A 17,799-nucleotide genomic window follows, 5' to 3' on the forward strand; every position below is an offset into this window, starting at 1 on the left:
TCAGCAGGGAGTCTGCTTCTCCCTCTGACCCTCCTCCCTCTCATGCTCTCTGTCTCTCATTCTCTCTCTCAGATAAATAAAATCTTAAACAAACAAAAAAATTTCTTTAGATCTTATCCATTTGTAATAATTTAAGAGTTTACTAATGTTCCCAGAGTTCTATGTTTAAACTGAAAATGGATGTTCTAAGGATAGAGATAAGTTAGTCTCTGTCCTAATTTTTTTTTTTTTTAAGATTTTATTTATTTATTTGAGACAGAGAGAATGAGAGTGAGAGAGCACATGAGAGGGGGGAGGGGCAGAGGGAGAAGCAGACCCCCTGCCGAGCAGGGAGCCCGATGCAGGACTCGATCCAGGGACTCCAGGATCATGACCTGAGCCGAAGGCAGTCGCTTAACCAACTGAGCCACCCAGGCGCCCGTCTCCGTCCTAATTTTTAATTTATTGATAGGAAAGGGCTAGAGTCTGATTCTTAGCTTTTATTCTTGGCCTTTCTTTAATCAGAGCTTGGCAGTGTTTTGCCATCATTTACTTGTTTTCCTCTAGTGTCTACTATACAGCAGGTCCTGAACAAGTATTTAGGAAGTGAGCGAACCAGATGTACGCAGCCAAAGAAGGTAATATGCACTTGCTACTAGTTAGCAGTTCTGATAAAGGCAAGGGAAGATACTGAAATCAGGAGCAGAAGGGATTTTTAAATGATCTGAGGCTTTAGAACATGGGGTTTAAGTCAGCATGATCTGCATTCAGATACTGACTCCAAACCTGTCCATCATCTTGGGAAAAAGTTTTGGTCTTTTGGGACCTTAAGGTTTTCATCTGTGGAATGGGATAATGCTACTACTTCACAGGGTTAAAGATAAAAAAGATATAAAATGACATATGAAGAAGTACAAAGATGCTCAATCAATGTTCTCTCTCAGATCCTCTTTCCCGGGTCCAACTACTGACAAATGAGCAAACACATACACACTAGGTCCACTAATTGCTCTGGATCTCCGGATGGCCTCACATGCAAAATGGACGGAGGCAGTCGGATCAGATGCAGTCCGACTGCCTTAGGCTCAGGTCATGATCCTGGAGTCTCAGGATCAAGTCTTGCATTGGGCTCCCTGCTCAGTGGGGAGTCTGCTTCTCCCTCTGACCCTCCCCCCTCTTGTACTCTCTCTCATTCTCTCAAATAAATAAAATCTTAAAAAAAAAAAATGATCCAGGATAGACATCAGATACATTTCATATTGTAGAGCGTTGTTTCATAAAATGTTTGAATATTGTGTGTATATGCTCTATGCACGTCCACACGAAGTCGTCCTACCAATGTGCACTCCCACCGCGGCATCTGGTCTGTTCCACATCTATACCAACACCCAACACAATCTTTTAATTTGTGCCAACCTGGTAGGACTGAAATGGTTTATCACTTTGGTTTTTTTTTTTTTTTTAAAGATTTTATTTATTTATTTGAGAGAGAGAGAACGAGAGACAGAGAGCATGAGAGGGAGGAGGGTCAGAGGGAGAAGCAGACTCCCCGCTGAGCAGGGAGCCCGATGCGGGACTCGATCCCGGGACTCCAGGACCATGACCTGAGCCGAAGGCAGTCGCTTAACCAACTGAGCCACCCAGGCGCCCATCACTTTGGTTTTAATTTACATTTCCCTGATTACTACTTGAGGTTGAGAAACTTTTGCTGTGTGTTGGCCTAATTGGGTTCTTTTTTAAAAGAACCATTTGTTCTCCCAATTGTACAAACTTGAACTTTGAAGTGAACCCAACTTTGTAACTCAAGAAGATTCCTGTCTAACTGCCTACAGTTAGTGATTACTGCAGACCATGTGCTATCTAATGAACACAACACGTCAGGTTGAGCACAATTCGCAAAGGCCCAGAAAAGCATGGAATAATCTCTTGATGAGACAACCTTAAGCAAGGCAGCTTTAAAAGAACTGAACTCTAAAGTAATATGTAGTAGAGCTTTGATCACAGGGATGTATTCCCAACACCTTCGAGAATCTTCTATTTAACACTACTTCGGCAAACCAAACTCTCTAGTCCAATGTCTGTGTGATAAGTAGAGAAAAATAAAGCTGTATCGAGGAGCAGATGCTAGGAATTCAATTAGGCTCATTCATTGGCCTGCATATGCCAGCCTGTCAATGACTGTGATTCAAATTTGTATCTCAGCAGAATCTAAAACTATGTTACTGGTTTTAATCCTTTGGAGTTGTGTACAAATAGTTGAGACCACGCGTTAAATCCTTCAACGCCAAGTGTCTTCTGTACTTTCTTTTATTATCATCATAGTCTTTGCATCAAGGTACATAGCAATGATAGCAGGTTTCTTTTTAAAGCTTAGTATTAAATATTAAATATCTTTCCCCATTTTAATTTTACATTACTCTGCCAAGAAAAAAAAAAATTAAAAGTCAAGTTACTTGAAGCCTGGACACACTTCCATGATTAGCCGGGCTATGTAAAAGTTGGTGGCTTTGTTCTTCCTGCTGTAAAAGCAGATCCAGGCCCAAGAAAGATGGGACCAGGTTCTAACTGTTTTTGAAAAGTGTGCTACAAAAATGGATGGCCTGTTATAAGCCAGGTTACAAAGTAAGGATGGGGGTAAGGGAGGGATATTTTCCTCCAGAAACAGAATTTCTGAAGAGTCCCAGTCCATCATTTTTTCCCCAAAATGGTTGGAGGAGGGGTCAAATCTCAACATGAGCTTCGAAGTACTGTCTCTGTGAGGGGACGGTAGTTGCCTTGCCATCGAGGGGGGCTGCTGAGGAGGAGCATGGCTAGACTGGGCCATCCCCGCCCTCCTCAGCTAGGGAAATGGAAAGTTTATTGCCCAGTGGGTGTGAAAGTGGGCTGAAGCTTGGTTGGTACTGAATTCTCTAAGAGGTTTCTTCTAGAAACAGACAACTCAGACTCTTCCTCTCACGTCAACAAAGAAGTTATTTTTAAAAGCACTTGGGAAGTTCCTCCACCACCGCTCAGGTGGGAAGGCTCAGAGAAGGGAGTCATCAGTACAGCCACCCTCTAGGCCGTAACGGAATTCTTGAAGGTTGGAGACCCCGTAGAAGTGGACGAAGGCTGCAGCCACCACCAGGACATGGAAAATCTGATGAGACTGGAACTGGAGGAATGACAAGAGACGGGCCTTTAGGACAGTGGCAAGGAGAGATTAGAAGTAAGTAGCAAGCATTTGCTTCTTCTAGTTTCTCCTTAAGAGTTTTTTTACATCATAAAAATGCTGTATTTGTTGTAGAAAATTTTTTATCAACCTTGTCAGAGATACACCAAAATGTTAATACCGGTTATCCCCCTGCCATTTCTCCTTATGTATATACAGGTACCCCGAAATACTACAGGATCCCTATGTCTCTTACCGCCTTGGACTTAGACCTTTAACTTTGGCTGGTCACTCACCATCAAGAGTCATTTCTTACCCATATGTCAAATTTCCCAGGAAAGAAGCGCTCAGGAATTCGAGCAGCATAAAGGCCAGCTCCGGTGATGTACATCACAGCCATGAGGAAGAACCAGCCCATCTGGCCCACTGTGGTGGCCTTGACAAAGCCCTCAGCGATAGTAAAGTGCATGGTGGGCACAACACCACTCAAGCCAAGTCCCAGGAACACTCCTGAACAAAGCAGACGTAAGATCGTCAAGCAAGGAACCAGCTTCCACTCGGCAGGCACCGCTGTCTTACTCCAGAATTCAGATGTTTATTGTGACAATTAGCTATTTTCTGGTGAAGAGGACATGTTTAGGATATGAACCACAAGACGGGTAACAGTCAGCAGACATTTCTTCAACATCCAGAATGGGAAGAAGGCTGTGTCAGTGCTGTTACCTTTTAAGGAGCACCAGGAACAAACATCTGACATTCTTTATTATTTGTTAAGAAATGTGAAGCCTTGGCCAAAGGCTCTGTCTAAACCCTCTCACAGCTGACTGGGATACAGAACCTCAATGGCAAGGCTTCAGGTGGGTGGCTTCCAAGTCAGAGAGGAGCTGGGCAGGTTTTCCACTAAGATCATAAAAGACTTAAGTATCGGGACTCTGACCTCCTGAGTAGACAGACCTACCCAGATCAGAAGCTGTCAAGGCTGCAGGGACACACAAGGTAAGAGGAAGGGAAGAATGGGTATTTGTCTCAACATCACTACACTACACATAACTGGAGGGCAGGGCCGATCTTCTGCATTTCTTTTTTTTAAAGATTTTATTTATTTGACAGAGAGAGACACAACAAGAGAGGGAACGTAAGCAGGGGGAGTGAGTGGGAGAAGCAGACTCCCCGCTGAACAGGGAGCCCGATGTGGGGCTTGATCCCAGGACCCCGGGATCATGACCTGAGCCGAAGGCAGACGCTTAACGACTGAGCCACCCAGGCGCCCCTGATCTGCATTTTTGTAGATGCCCTTGTTAAAGCACAACGCTTGGCACACGGTTGGTGCTTGATGAATATTTAATTCTTTTAACTGAAGGTTTAAGACACAGCACATAGTAAGTCCAAAGGGCCTGAAAACTAGTGGTAACTAATGTGTTGCTGCAAAAATAAAGCTTAAAAGCAGAGTCCAGATGAGACAACACAAAGATGTTTATGCTTTCGTAGCTGCTACAGTAGTTGTGACCAGTGTTTATGCTCAAGGTGTTTGTTTTTTTATTCACCAAACCAAGCCTTCCATTCCCTTAGGAAAAATAACTCCAGGTGTTTTAATTTGAACCCCTCGGTTTGAGTGCCTAGGACCAGTCACTAAAATGATGGCGCTCTGTATATTTTTTAACTTTCTCAAACCAAATTTAAGAGCAGTCATTTCTATACTTGCAGCAAATTGACCAGCTTGGTAGTTATCTGTCCTGCTAGCACGCCACTGAAATACTATGAAACACTGGGGAGAATTGAACTTTGAAAATTCATGGTGCTTTCCAAGTTCTAAACACAAATCAAGGTTTGGATGGGGTCCCCCAACTGCAAACCTTAGGGCCCAGGGTTGAGCCTATTAGGCTCAAGGCCCAAATATGTATGAAGTTTACACTATGTCTTCCTACCCACCTGCTCTTGTCTGCCGGTGCTTAGGAGTGGCAAACCGGTCCCACTGTGCCACAATGATGGCAGAAATGCCCAGGACGCAGACGATGGAGAGGTAGATGAGCCGTGGCTGTGGGGAGCAGTAGAAGGAGTAATAGAGCCAGGGGACAAAGCTCCCCATAATCAGTAGAGCAATCCCTGAATAATCCAGTCTAAAAAAGAGCCATAAAAATGAAATGAATCAGTGGGAGAAATGAAGAAATCCTATGGCTTGTTGAACTTGTTCTTTTAGTTCACCTGCTCCCAGCTTTGAACATCTCCACCCAGCCTCCCCTCATTTCCCATACAATTTATCCTACATCCTGGATCAAAAACCCACCAAGTCAAGCACGTCTATTTTGCAGTGGAAAAGTTTCTTTTTTTTTTCTCTCTTTTATTTTAATTTTTTTTATTATTATGTTATGTTAATCACCATACATTACATCATTAGTTTTTGATGTATTGTTCCATGATTCATTATTTGCGTATAACACCCAGTGCTCCATGCAGAACGTGCCCTCTTTAATACCCATCACCAGGCTAACCCATCCTACCACCCCCCTCCCCTCTAGAACCCTCAGTTTGTTTCTCAAGAGTCCATCGTCTCTCATGGTTCATCTTGCAGTGGAAAAGTTTCTTAAGAATCCCGGATCACAGGACTTCATCCCTTCCCTTAGTTGTGGGCAGCCAAATCTCCCCCTAGTGGAAACTTCAGCTTAGGAGTTCTGTCACTATCCAGCTGATTCCCAGCTTCCCATTCATGAAGGGCTCTGAATGTTCTTCAGTTCTGGTAACTTGAGTTCCCAAAACAAAACCCCTGAATTGGGAGTATTCTTAAGAGGTACTGTTCTGATTTAGTTGACTTTTTTAATGATAAAAATGTATTCCTGGTATTATGGGAAAAACAAAATAACCCGCCGCCACTACCACCAAAACCAACAACAACAACACGCAAATAAACAGAACTCCGGGCACAGAGTTGGGGAATCTGAAAAGCATTAGATGATGGATGTCTGGGGCCTCCAGCAGTGCATGGGCAGCGAAGATAAGCTTAACTAGACGGGTGGGTAGGAGAATTAGCAGAACGAAGCAGGCATACTTTACCACGCCCTGCTGTGGCTCCGGCCAACAGGAAGGTCAAGATAGTCCTGGGTACTTGCAGCCCACCAGTACCCCAAATTTCACAAAGGTTAGTACCATACAGGTAAAATCCATCTGTTGAGGAGGCTGCAGTGCATTTTCTCATGAAGGATTTAAGAGAAGAATTTCACCGCCCTATTATACCCACAAAATAGAATGCCCTTCCTCTGGGACATCAGGGAAACTTTAGGAATTATTGGAGTTTCCAGTACCCAGTCAGCCCTCAAATCACAAGATGTGACAAGATGTGTGTGGTCTTTCCGTACTGATGTTCTTTCAACTCACTTGGAAAAAGTCCGAGAGACTTTCTCTGAATGACAATAGACGGTGTGAAAGAGCCAGGAGAAGCTGAGGCAGAGCACTGCACCCAAAAAGAACATCCCAAAAACCACCTTCTCCTGTAGAGGGGCCATGAAGTACATATTTGGTCTGAGCATGGTCAAGATTCCCAAAAAGAGAAACAGCACAAAACCTATAGGAGGGAAAAGAAAAAAAAAAAGCCTAAGGAAAAGGACAGTACATGCACTTTGATAGTTGATGGTGTTAAATCAGTACTAAAAAACGGGGTTCAGCTGTGGGAACTGCAGTCTAAAATTTCAGGAGAAAATGGCACCAATCATAGAAACTCAGACTAAAAGAGCACTTTTTGAAATGCTGGCATTTTGTTTGGACAGTGGGAATTCATGAAATAGAAGCAACTGCCTCCACTGAGGACAGTTCTGCCAGGGTTCCAATTTCTTCTCCTGGTTCTAGGCCTTCCTCCTCTAGTCTCAAAGATCAGTGATCAAGGATCAATCAATCAGTCAGAACAACTTTGTTCTTTTCCTTCCCATGGACAAAGGCTATATAATCCCTCCCTTGGCATTTAAGGAGACAAAAACATTGGATTTCTTCCCCACCCAAATCACTCACCAAGCAGATGGGTCCAGATGTTGCCAGTTTCTGTATGGATGCGGAAAATGCTCTTGAAGCAAGCCCGGAAGGAGGGCATAGGTGGTCTATGGCCATGTAGCAAGTAGTCATTGTCCTTCAGCCAGTCAGGGAGTACGTCATATGGGATGACCCTCCAGCGTCCCTCCCAGACCTGGAATATATACACTGTAAGAAGGGCCCTGAAGAATGCTAGTTTCCCCAAGGACAAGGATTGAAGGACAGCCAGTCTAGGAGAATGTCAACCAGGCTTCGGGTGGTAGGTAATAGGGAACCAGCCTGGACCTACAGATGTCCAAGGCACAGTATGAACGAGGCCATCGCAGTACTGTGTATCTTGACCAATTTTTGCTAATGCCTTTGTTCTTGCGTCATGTTAGTTTATCTGGATATGCTTTAGATAAATGTATCTCAATCTTGAAAAAAATATGGCAGGACCTTCTTTAAGCTACTTGAAATTTCACAATTAAGTAAAAATAGTGAATGAAAACAAAGAAATAGAAACTATATATAATGGTTTTGAAAACATACATTTTATCGTTCCTTTGCCCCTCTAATCCAGGAGATTCTGGTTGACCCCTGCTCAGTCCTTTCCCCCCAGTAGATTCCAAGTCCTTCCTAGGTTGGGACTATGTCTTTTTAGAGCAGGGGTTCTTAACCCAGGACACACGAAATGGATAGAATCCAGGGAGGGATGGAAATCTGGATGGGAAAAAAATGATCTTTCATTTTTGCTCACCTCTACCTGAAATCTAACACTCCCCTCAATTATAAAAGTGAGCACCAAAGCACAGTAGTGCTGGAAGCTGCGACTGTCACCCATAGAAATCCAAGATATTTTCATACACTAGTTTTGCAGATATCAAAATATTGTTACGCTTCACTGCTTAGAAATGATAAATTTTAATAAAATACATTATCACTTGTCATTAACGCATATCCAGTGTGTTCATAAAAGGAGCCCACATTAAAATTTCGGAACTTTAAAAATTAAAAAATTCTAACGACTGCCAAAGGGATCCATAGCAAAAAAAGCTAAGAACTTCCGTTTTAGAATATATTGTGAGCACTGCCTAACACGGTAGGTAGTAAAAATGTAGCTAGCCTTCCCCTTGATTTACTTCATCTTGAGCAAAAACAAACCCACAGGCAGGAGTAAAAGTTCTTCAATCCAATGCGTGTTTGCTGCCCTTCATCCAGGACAGAAGCTACTGGGCTGTACCTTGTACACAAACTCCTCCATCTTTTCCATGGCATGGTGGGCCTGCAGGGGAAGTGTCAGTACCCGCACCTCCTCCTCCTCTTCCTGGGGCACTGGGCATGCTTGCTCTTCTTCAGCCTACAGGGACAAAAAATACACAAAAACCAATCCTAAGAGCCATCTCATACACTGTGCTAGTCCAGATCAGAAAGATCCAAAGAAACCTGAACTCAACACTTCCTGCCTGGCCTCTCTCCTACCCATAGGACCTTGTGGCTTTTTCTCCAAAGGCATTATAGTTAATGAGTTCGTAACACTGTAGCTCAAGCTTGATTAATACTTTGCAAATGCTGGAGTGAGAGCTCAATTCAGCACACAGGAGGCAGACTGGTGGGGGCTGACGCGAAAGGGATACGCACACCAGTTCTAAATGTTCTTTAAGTTTGGATGGCCCCTCCTTACCTATCGGACAGTGGTTCTCAACTGTCCCCAACTTCCCAAATATCTCTCTATTCTAGACCACTAAATCCTCAAAACAATGGAAGAGACAGAGTCTCAGAGATTCCTTTAACAATTTAAATCTGTTCATGGTTCCCTGTTCACTGACTCTGGGGATTATATCATGACTGAAACTTTGTATTCCTTGCAGCTCCCAAGAGTCTCAGGGCCTCCAAACTGGTTCTGTAGAAAGCAGCAGCTTTCTACAGGACAGGACAGAGTCCTGACCCCCAAGGAGCTTTGACACAAAGTGTGCACACGGGAGAGCACTTCCCTATCAAGGAGAGAGACTTTTCTCTCAGTCCCAAGGCTCCAAACCATGGAGATGGAGAGCTGGGAGGTTCAGCTCCTCTTTCGCTCTCCTGTTGATGGTCCCTGGGAAACGAATGGTTCCTCTTAAATTGTGTGGTACAGATTCCTGCTTGCCTACCCCCATATCCATTCTCTCTCTCTCTTCCTCAGTAACAAAGCCCTTGGTTTTATTCAGGGTGGGAATGTTACTGTAATTTTACTCAGGCCCAATGAAGAGATGACATTGCCTACATTCCACTGCAGCCGAATATAACTATGTAACTAAATTCTGGCCTATGGGATGTAAATGGAAGTGTTGCGAGATACTTCCAGAAAGGGTGGGCCCTTCTCCTCTTTCCCCTTCCTCATTTTCTGGTGGCTGGTAAGGGGGTGTGATGGAGGATCAAGACAGAGGCCTGACAGTCGTGGAGCCCTGTTATCAGCCTGGGATGGGTTACTTCTAGAATTCTTCTACATGAGACACACTGTCTTCTGTCTTGTCAGAACTATAGGGATTTTTGTTTGTTATATGGAGCCAAACCTAATCCTAACTGATGCTTCCTTCATTCACAGGCATTTACTAATTACTTACTGGACTTCAGGCCTTGTGTTAAGTCCTGGGGTTATAAAGATGAGTGAACTTGCAAAGCTTACAGTGGAAAAAGGATACAAATAAATAAAGATACATATAATACAGTATGATAAGGACTGGATGGAGATATTCCCAGGGTGCTATGGTCCCTCCTTTGGGGAGAGGTGAGATCTTAAAAAAATGGACACTGACACAGGCCTAATGAGAGGTTCTGATTAAGGCAATGACTCCTGGGAAGACAACTTACTTTGGTTGGGTTGGCAGTTACCCGTTTGCCCTTCTCTTCTAGCAGGGGTCCCAGTTCAGCCAGCTCCACCGTGTCCGTTTCCCTGTTACTGGCAGGAGCCCCATTGCCCTGTGCCACCACAGATCCTTTGTGAGAAGACATCTGGCTGGTACCTCAATACCCTGCAGCTTCAGCTTGGGGAAAGGTTGGGGTCTCTCAGCCCCAAGGGGCAGAGATCTCCCTGTGATGGTAAACACTAAAAGCAAACACAAACATGAAGGGTATTGACAAGTGATTCCTCTTACAGTTTCATTTCCATGAGTCAACACTGAATAAGACACAGCTAATCAACTCACACCCTACCTCCAATTCTAAAGGCTAGGTAATTGCTAAATTAAAATCTATTCCTTGTTCTCCCTCTTTAATGTTAGTCTTGACTCAGAACTTCACTAATCTTACAGTTAAGGTTGAAAATATAACATCTGGTTGCTTGTCTTCAAAGGATCTGTGGTAATCATACCAAACTGTCACCACAGAAAACCAGCTACTCACCCTCAACCCCCTCCCACAGGTGTGGAGCCCATTTAGTGAGAAGAGTCTAGCCCACCATTCTCAAAGCTATTCTGCCCAAGAAAGGCTTGGCTCTGAGAATGGGGAGCAAAAGTAGGAGGCCAACCCCTGGCTGTAATTACAGTTGACCCTTCAACAAGACAGGTTTGAACTGCAAGGGTTCACCTATATGCAGATTTTCTTCAAGACATATATGTACAGTACTGTAAATATATTTTCTCTTCCTTATGATTTTTAATAACAGTTTCTTTTTTCTAGCTTACTTTATTGTAAGAATATAGTATGTAATGCATGTAACATACAAAATAATGTGTTAATCAACTTTATGTTATTGGTAAGACTTCTGGTCAACAGTAGGCTATTAGTATTTAACTTCTGGTTAGTCCGAAGTTACACGTGGATTTTCAACTGTGCGGGAGTCAGTGCCCCGAACCTCCGTGTTGTTCAAGGGTCAACTATATTTCAAGACCACCCAATCTTTAAATAAATTAAATGCCAACTGAACTCGGATGGGCTTTTTCTACAAATGATCTGACAAGTGTGCCTCATATGCAGAAGGAACTTGGTTGTGAGCTAGATGGTTAATTTCTCTGCAATGTCTACTAATTCTACTGTAGGATTATAGCCTGGGTTCGACACTTGGGTAACAAGCTTTCCTCATAATCTCTCCTTAAAGCAAGCAATAACTTACCTGGGAGCAGGAAGTTGAAGACAAGGAGGCAGCCCCAGCCTTGCCCTTTGCCAAACACATACCAAACAACCAGCTCAGTAAGAGCTTGTCCCAACCACCATAGCTCATAATCTAAGCCCCACTCAAATTAGTTTTTCAGAAACTAGAGACAGGTACACAAATCCTTAAGGAAAACCTGAGAAACCTAGAACTCAGTTTTCTAGGAAAAACTTCTAATACTTGAGGTTTTCCTGAGTTGGACTTCAGGCAGTGGTCTTCCAATCAAGCCTCAGGGAGATGAAAATGATATTGAAAAGAGAGAAAAGTGTCCAAAGATGCTCACCATCTTGTATATTACTAGCCCCCCGCCCCAACAAAGGAGTTTATTACTCATAGCAACAGTAACGACCAGAATACTAGCATTTTTATGCACTGGCTCTGTGAACCCAATGACCACAGGGCAATGCAAAGAGGGTCAAGCAGCACCCGCACAGGGAGTGGGCTGCATTACCAGAGAGGAAATTTAAGCTTAGGGAATCCAAACCTTTAATAATAGGCAGTAACCATGACTGCTCATGAGAGAGACACTCTATCTCCCACCGCTGTTCACTACACAAACATCTTTGATTTCTTATACCAGTTCTCTTTTTATCCAAGACTAATTACAGTTCCTTCTCAGGGATTATAATTGGATATAAGTAGTCAGATGAGGGCAGTCCTTAAATTTCAAAAGTCATGCTATGTTCAACTCACCAGCACAGCTGAAAGCAATAGGCAAATCTAGTTCAAGAGAGCAAACAGTAACTCACTGCACAGCAGATCTTTATATGGTGTCAACACATAGATAGTTCTTCTTCCTTCAAATGTGCAAGATTCTGACAAGACAGGTGCCAGCCCACAGCCAAAGCCAACAATTGAGCCTAAGGAGAACAGGAAACTGGAGGCCCCTGAAAACCTCAGGAAATAGACAATCCCCTTAAGAAACACTGGGAAATCTTTTTCAATGGGTTGACCACAAAACATATTTCCTTAGAGTGAAGTACTCCTGAATAAACAGCTTTACTAAGAAATACTCTATACTAAAGAAAAGAAAAATAAAAAGCTTTGGGCACTTTGGACAAGTCTGAATAGGGAGCATACACTTAGCTCAGAACACTGCTGCCGGGGCAAAAACAACAACAACAACAAAAAACCCCCCCAAAACTCAGGTTCTGTGATATGTACCCTTGATTTTGGTCAGAACCCATATTTCAAAATGAATGAACGAAGGGAGCAGCATTCTAGTCCGCAAGCATATGACTTATTAGCTTCTTGTCATTAGCCAAGGGTTTATGCACTTTTTCTTGTGCTTGTGGGGCTTTCTCCTTTTCCCCAGAGTAAGCCAATATATTCACGGAATATTTAACAAATATATTTAGCACTAGCACCCGAAGGCATTCTAAGGTACTGTGCAAAACACACAGCTGAACAAGTGTCTTCAAAGGAGCCTATCATCAGATGGCATGAGGTCACTTGTGTTTTGTACAAAGTCAGTGATGTAATTTCACGTTTCAGGAGGGCAGCGGAGGGAGAGAACAATAACCTAGAATGGCCACATACTAAATTCAGTTATTTCGAATGCTGTGTAACTATTTTACTAGAGGCAATGAGAATAATATAGATAAACCTTAAGTTGGACAGTTAGGGTCAGAGATCAAATGCAGAATCCAGCTTGGTATTCTTCCTAATTTCCTCATTTGAACTGCAAAGTTTTTATGCCCTCAAGTCTAGTGCTCTTCTAGGATGATCTCTGTCTCTTGGCCAACATGTCTTTCCCCTTTCAGTCCAAATCACTCTGTTAATTCTTCTGATGCCCTCCAGCTCCTCTTATCACTAGTTCCTACACCTCCCCTCAGCATTGTCTTCTAGGCCCAGAGTCACTAAACCTAACAGACATCCCAGTTAACTCACAAACCAGCCATCAGCTACAACTCATCATACAAGATATGGCATCATGCATCATGTAAAGTACATACAATGGAGGTCAATGGAGATCATGTCATCATAGTGAGCAAAGTCCATTGTCCAGTTTGGTCTTCTAAACTGTAGCAACACAGAGACAGGAAAGGGAGAGATAGGGATCGGAGGTCTGGCAAGAGAGAAGAGCAAATAATACTAGGACCTGGAAATATAACTTCTTATAGGGTGACCATTCACAAACAACTGGGAATTATTACAAGCAAGTGTTTTTGTCTTTATTATATAAAACCAGCATAAACCCCTATGGTATTAAGACCGATTCTGGGAGCACTCAGAAGAGCCAAATATACTTCAACTTTCCGCCAGCTTTCTCTATCCTTAGTATTAAAGAGGAAACACATTTCCCCTCAAACTCACCACACCCAATATGACAAATCAGAACTGGGCCAAACTCCACTGAGTGCATTTTTGATGGGATTTCTTCAATTCAAGCTAATAAAAATCTTTACCACTAAGCTTTCCAACTGGATAAACCTATGATATTAGAGAATAACGCTGTGGAGGCAGGGAGGTGTTTGTGCTCCTATAAATAAGATAATCCTGTGCCACACTTGGGGAAAGAACTGATTCTTAATCACCGGCCAGTTAGCCAGAGAGTTTACTTCCCTCACAGTTTCTGGAGACATTTATTTTGAGAACCAGTTCCCAAGTTTTCCAAGCACACTCCTTCCCTGGAGTCAAAGGCGTAAAGCTTCTTCTGTGAATTTTTAATCTGGAGTTTCTGGACCCTTAGAGATTCTGTGGGTAGGCATGGGTAGGCTCTATGTCTGCCTGACTCTCTTATTCCAAAGCACGGTTGGGTTAGCAGTAAAGTCAAAGAACACAGACGTCCTCTCCTCTACCTATGCTCTGTTCGGGCGCGCGGTTTCACAGCACTGCTGGGGAAAAGTGAGTCAAGGCAAAGACCTAGGTTTGAAAATTACCAAACTGCAGCAAGTGAGGCCTAAGCTTTCTCACCTGATGCTGGGTGTCACCGACTTAGTGTCTAAAGTGGAGAATCACACTCTAACTTCCCTTGTAGCTCTTCTCCAGCTATCCCAACAGAAGACTTTTTGATCCCACAGACTGATAAGCTTTCCAAATGCCATGACCAATCAATCAATCAATCAATAAATAAATATTAAAAAAAAAATACACAGGCTGATGAAGGAGGTTCATGCCAGTCCCTGTTTTTAATATTTGGCTTTCAGATATATGGTCAATACACTTACACAGGAGAGCAGTCACTTTACACTGCGTACATCGGAAGCCCCAATCTAGATGCATACCTAAAAGCCAATCAGTTGGAACTGGTTTGCCTACAGGGCACTTTCCAGGGTTGTTTCCACTGAAGATAGTTATAAACTTTATGAACATTAATCACGCCCCCAACATTTCTGAGAAGGAAAGGGGAATTAACTTTGAGCACAGTGAGAGGAACAAAGTTTGGTGGGCGATATTAGAGACGAATGGAGGTTAAGGACAAATGGTAATGACTTTGATAAGTACCAGTACCAGAAAAAACAACAGCAACACCATAATTAATAAAGCTTCTGGGTTTAACGTGACTGTTTAGTTCACCAGTGCAATCACACGTAGATAGGACAGGATAATACAGCAAGAGTTTTTTTTTTTTCTTTTTTAAGATTTTATTTATTTATTTGAGAGCGAGTGCACGAGCGGGGGGGACGGTCAGAGGGAGAAGCAGACTCCCTGCTGAGCCGGCAGCCCGATGCCCCCCCGCCCCGGGGCTCTATCCTAGGACCCTGAGATCATGACCTGAGCCAAAGGCAGCCGCTTAACCAACCGAGCCACCCAGGCGCCCCTACAGCAAGAGTGCTAAAGAGTTCAGTTTGGCTTTATATTATAGGGGTCAACGGAAATTTCCTAGGGAAATAGAGAACAAACTTAACTGGCCTAGAGAGAAACACAAATTCTATTCTATTATCCATCTGACAATACCTATTGATTGTGCCTACACAGATAAGGCAAAGGAGAATTAGAGGAGGCAGTAACTTTTTCTACTAACATCACTACAAGGCTAAATGCCATTAAGTGCTGGAGGAATTCAGAAGAAAAGCTCAATTTTAGTTGGAATGACCAGGAAAGGTTTTGTGGAAGACCTTAAGGAAGTATCTTGATAGATAGAATGGAAGTAGTGGCCATTCCAGAAGTGTACCTGGTATGACCAAGGCACGCTTGAAAGAACACAGTCCCCAGGGCAGTGAATAATCCACTTTTCCATAAGATAAAATGAGGCCAGACTTTAAGAAACTGAAGATAGCCTAAAAGCCTACTTAAGGTGGTATCCTTCATCCATTAGCAATGGTGAGCCTAGTGATTCTTTCCTACTTGCAGGCAAAGTGGTCATTTATTTTTTTTAAATCCCTTGGGAATCATGTAATTTCTTGGCCATTGAGAACAGAAGGCTCTCACATTCTATTCTGCAATTAGGTATGGTTTTGTGGAGGTCTACCGGAAGATGGACCCTCACAGGTAACACACCACAGTTTTTCAGATTGATTCCCCAAGTACCAACAACCACTGTATGGGAACACAGAAGTTACTCTGTAATAAATTTAGTGGCTGCAAGCTGGAAACTGCTAGCCTGACACTGCAATCTATTTAGCACCGCCCAGTCTAAATTCCTGGTACTGTAGATACTATAAAATATCAGCAACAGCCGTTGCCCTGTAACAGGTGACCTAACCCCATCAAGAGAGAAAGGCAGTGAACAACCCCACTACGACTTCACTCCAGAAAAGAACCAGATATTATGGTGTTAACTTAATTAATATCAGCAGCCTATATATTCCCTGCTGTGTTTTCCTTCTAAATACTTGGGGGGAAACAGTATGGTTAATCTAGTAAAGTAGTATGTAGGCCTCTTATTGCTCCTGACACCTGAAATTGTGGAAACTGAAATTCGCCTCGTCAGTTTCCCAGTAGCCTGAGAAGCACTAGAAACTGAGGGAAAGCATGTATCTGTTTTATTTTCTTAAAAGCCAAAGACTTGAAGACCAAAAATCTCACACATGAGATGGCATACATCAATGTGAGATTTCTAAGGGAATAAAATTCCATATTCCTCCCAAACAATTTCGATTTTGCTCACGTTCCAGCTTTTAGGGTTACCTTAAATAAAGGTAAATTGTCCACTAATCTCCCTTTCTCCCCCCAGTCGAGGTGGGCACACTGTCGCGGTTTGATCTGCCAAAGACTTGTCGTCGAGGACCCCCTGGGGCTGCCCCGTCACCAAAGGCTGAGAGAGGCGCTTCTGCGACCCAGGCCCGCACCCCCCACTCCCCACTTGCCTCGCGCAGCGGCCTGGGGACCCGGCTTAGCTCTGGCCTGGCCCGTCCCGATACGATCCCCGGGCCGGGATCCCGACGTCTCAACTCCCCGGCAGGGCTGGGAAGACTCAGCACTCACCAAAGCGGTTGGCAGCCCGGGGGGAAAAGCCGAAGGCGAGCAGCCCACCCGCCCTTAAATTGTTGTGGAGGCCGCCTCGGAGGCGGCGCGCAGTGGGAGGGGCCGGAAATGTTTACAACCTCGACCGCGGAGCAGCCCCGAGGCGCTGCCGGCTCCGGCTGGGGGTCTTGAGACCCTCGCGGTGTCTGGGCGGGTCAGCCCCACGGGCTGTCCCCGCCTCAGGCCTGGGCCGAGGCTCCCGGGGGTCCTAGCGCTGCGGCCGATCCCCGCCCACCCGCTCGCCGCGGCAGCCCGGGGGGAACTTACGGCCGGCGGGCAGGCTCTGCTGGGGGCCGCGGTCCCCCGCGCTACATCCCGCGGCGCTGGAGGCGGCCTGCGGCCGAGCGGCCCCGGTTCTTCAGCGCCCTCCCCGCGCCGGAAGGGGCGCGCGACCACACGGCGTCACCTCCGCGGCCGCGTCACCTCCTCTCGGGCTCTCCCTCCCCCTACTGCCAGGCATTCCTCCCGCAGTCCCAATCACAGGCCGGGTCCCCTCGGCCACGCCTCCCGAGCGCGGGGTACCACCCCTTCTGGCCCGATCCCGCCCCCTCTGGCCCGGTCCCGCCCCCTCCGCGGCAGGCACCACCCTCGAGGCCCGGTTTCTTGCGGCAGGCCCCGCCCCCTGGCTCGGCTCCAATGGTAAACTCCGCCTCTCCAGACCTGGGGAGGACCACACCCCCAAGTCACTAACTGGTGCGCGTGATGGAGAAGGAATTTCTGGGAATTAGACCGGACCCAGCGAAGGAATGCCGAATTCCCTACCATGCACCTTGTCCTCTAAATTGGGAAACTCTCTCCACTTTATATGTTACCAACGCCAGTGGTTTTATCTCCGAAACACTTAATTTCTTCTTCAATCTCATGGTCCCTTTCTCCCCTCCACGAATGTTTCTTTCTTTTTTTTTAAGGTTTTATTTATTTATTTGACAGAGGGTTAGATAGAGATAGAGAGAGCACAATCAGGGGGAGTGGCAGGCAGAGGGAGAAGCAGGTTTCTCGTGGGAGCAAGGAGCCCTGTGCGGGGTTCCATCCCAGGACACTGGGATCAATGACCCTAGCTGAAGGCAGACGATTAACCACTTGAGTCACCCAGGCGCCCCTCTACGAATGTTTCTTCAAGTGCCTACCATGTACAAGGCAC

At 44.8% G+C, this 17,799-nt stretch overlaps 1 protein-coding gene across 4 annotated transcripts; it reads right to left on the reverse strand.

Annotated features, from left to right (window-relative positions):
• Positions 1–2,253: 2,253 nt before the first annotated feature.
• Positions 2,254–17,082, reverse strand: ADIPOR1 (adiponectin receptor 1). Of its 4 annotated transcripts, XM_036079604.2 has the most exons (9): positions 16,926–17,075; positions 13,205–13,271; positions 9,971–10,205; positions 8,364–8,480; positions 7,124–7,295; positions 6,497–6,683; positions 5,057–5,244; positions 3,444–3,637; positions 2,254–3,130 (listed from the first exon to the last, which is right to left on the reverse strand). In XM_036079604.2, the coding sequence occupies exons 3-9, from the start codon at positions 10,109–10,111 to the stop codon at positions 3,002–3,004; spliced, it is 1,128 nt and encodes a 375-aa protein (XP_035935497.1). In that variant the 5' UTR covers positions 10,112–10,205; positions 13,205–13,271; positions 16,926–17,075; the 3' UTR covers positions 2,254–3,001. The 4 variants fall into 4 exon arrangements, with proteins under 4 accessions (XP_035935497.1, XP_035935495.1, XP_035935498.1 ...); XM_036079602.2 differs by lacking the exon at positions 13,205–13,271 and having other exon boundaries at positions 16,926–17,082; XM_036079605.2 differs by lacking the exons at positions 13,205–13,271; positions 16,926–17,075 and adding an exon at positions 16,502–16,635.
• Between the last annotated feature and the right edge of the window lie 717 nt (positions 17,083–17,799).

The sequence above is a fragment of the Halichoerus grypus genome, chromosome 7 (genome assembly GCF_964656455.1).
Source record: "Halichoerus grypus chromosome 7, mHalGry1.hap1.1, whole genome shotgun sequence".
Taxonomy (NCBI): Eukaryota; Metazoa; Chordata; class Mammalia; order Carnivora; family Phocidae; genus Halichoerus; species Halichoerus grypus.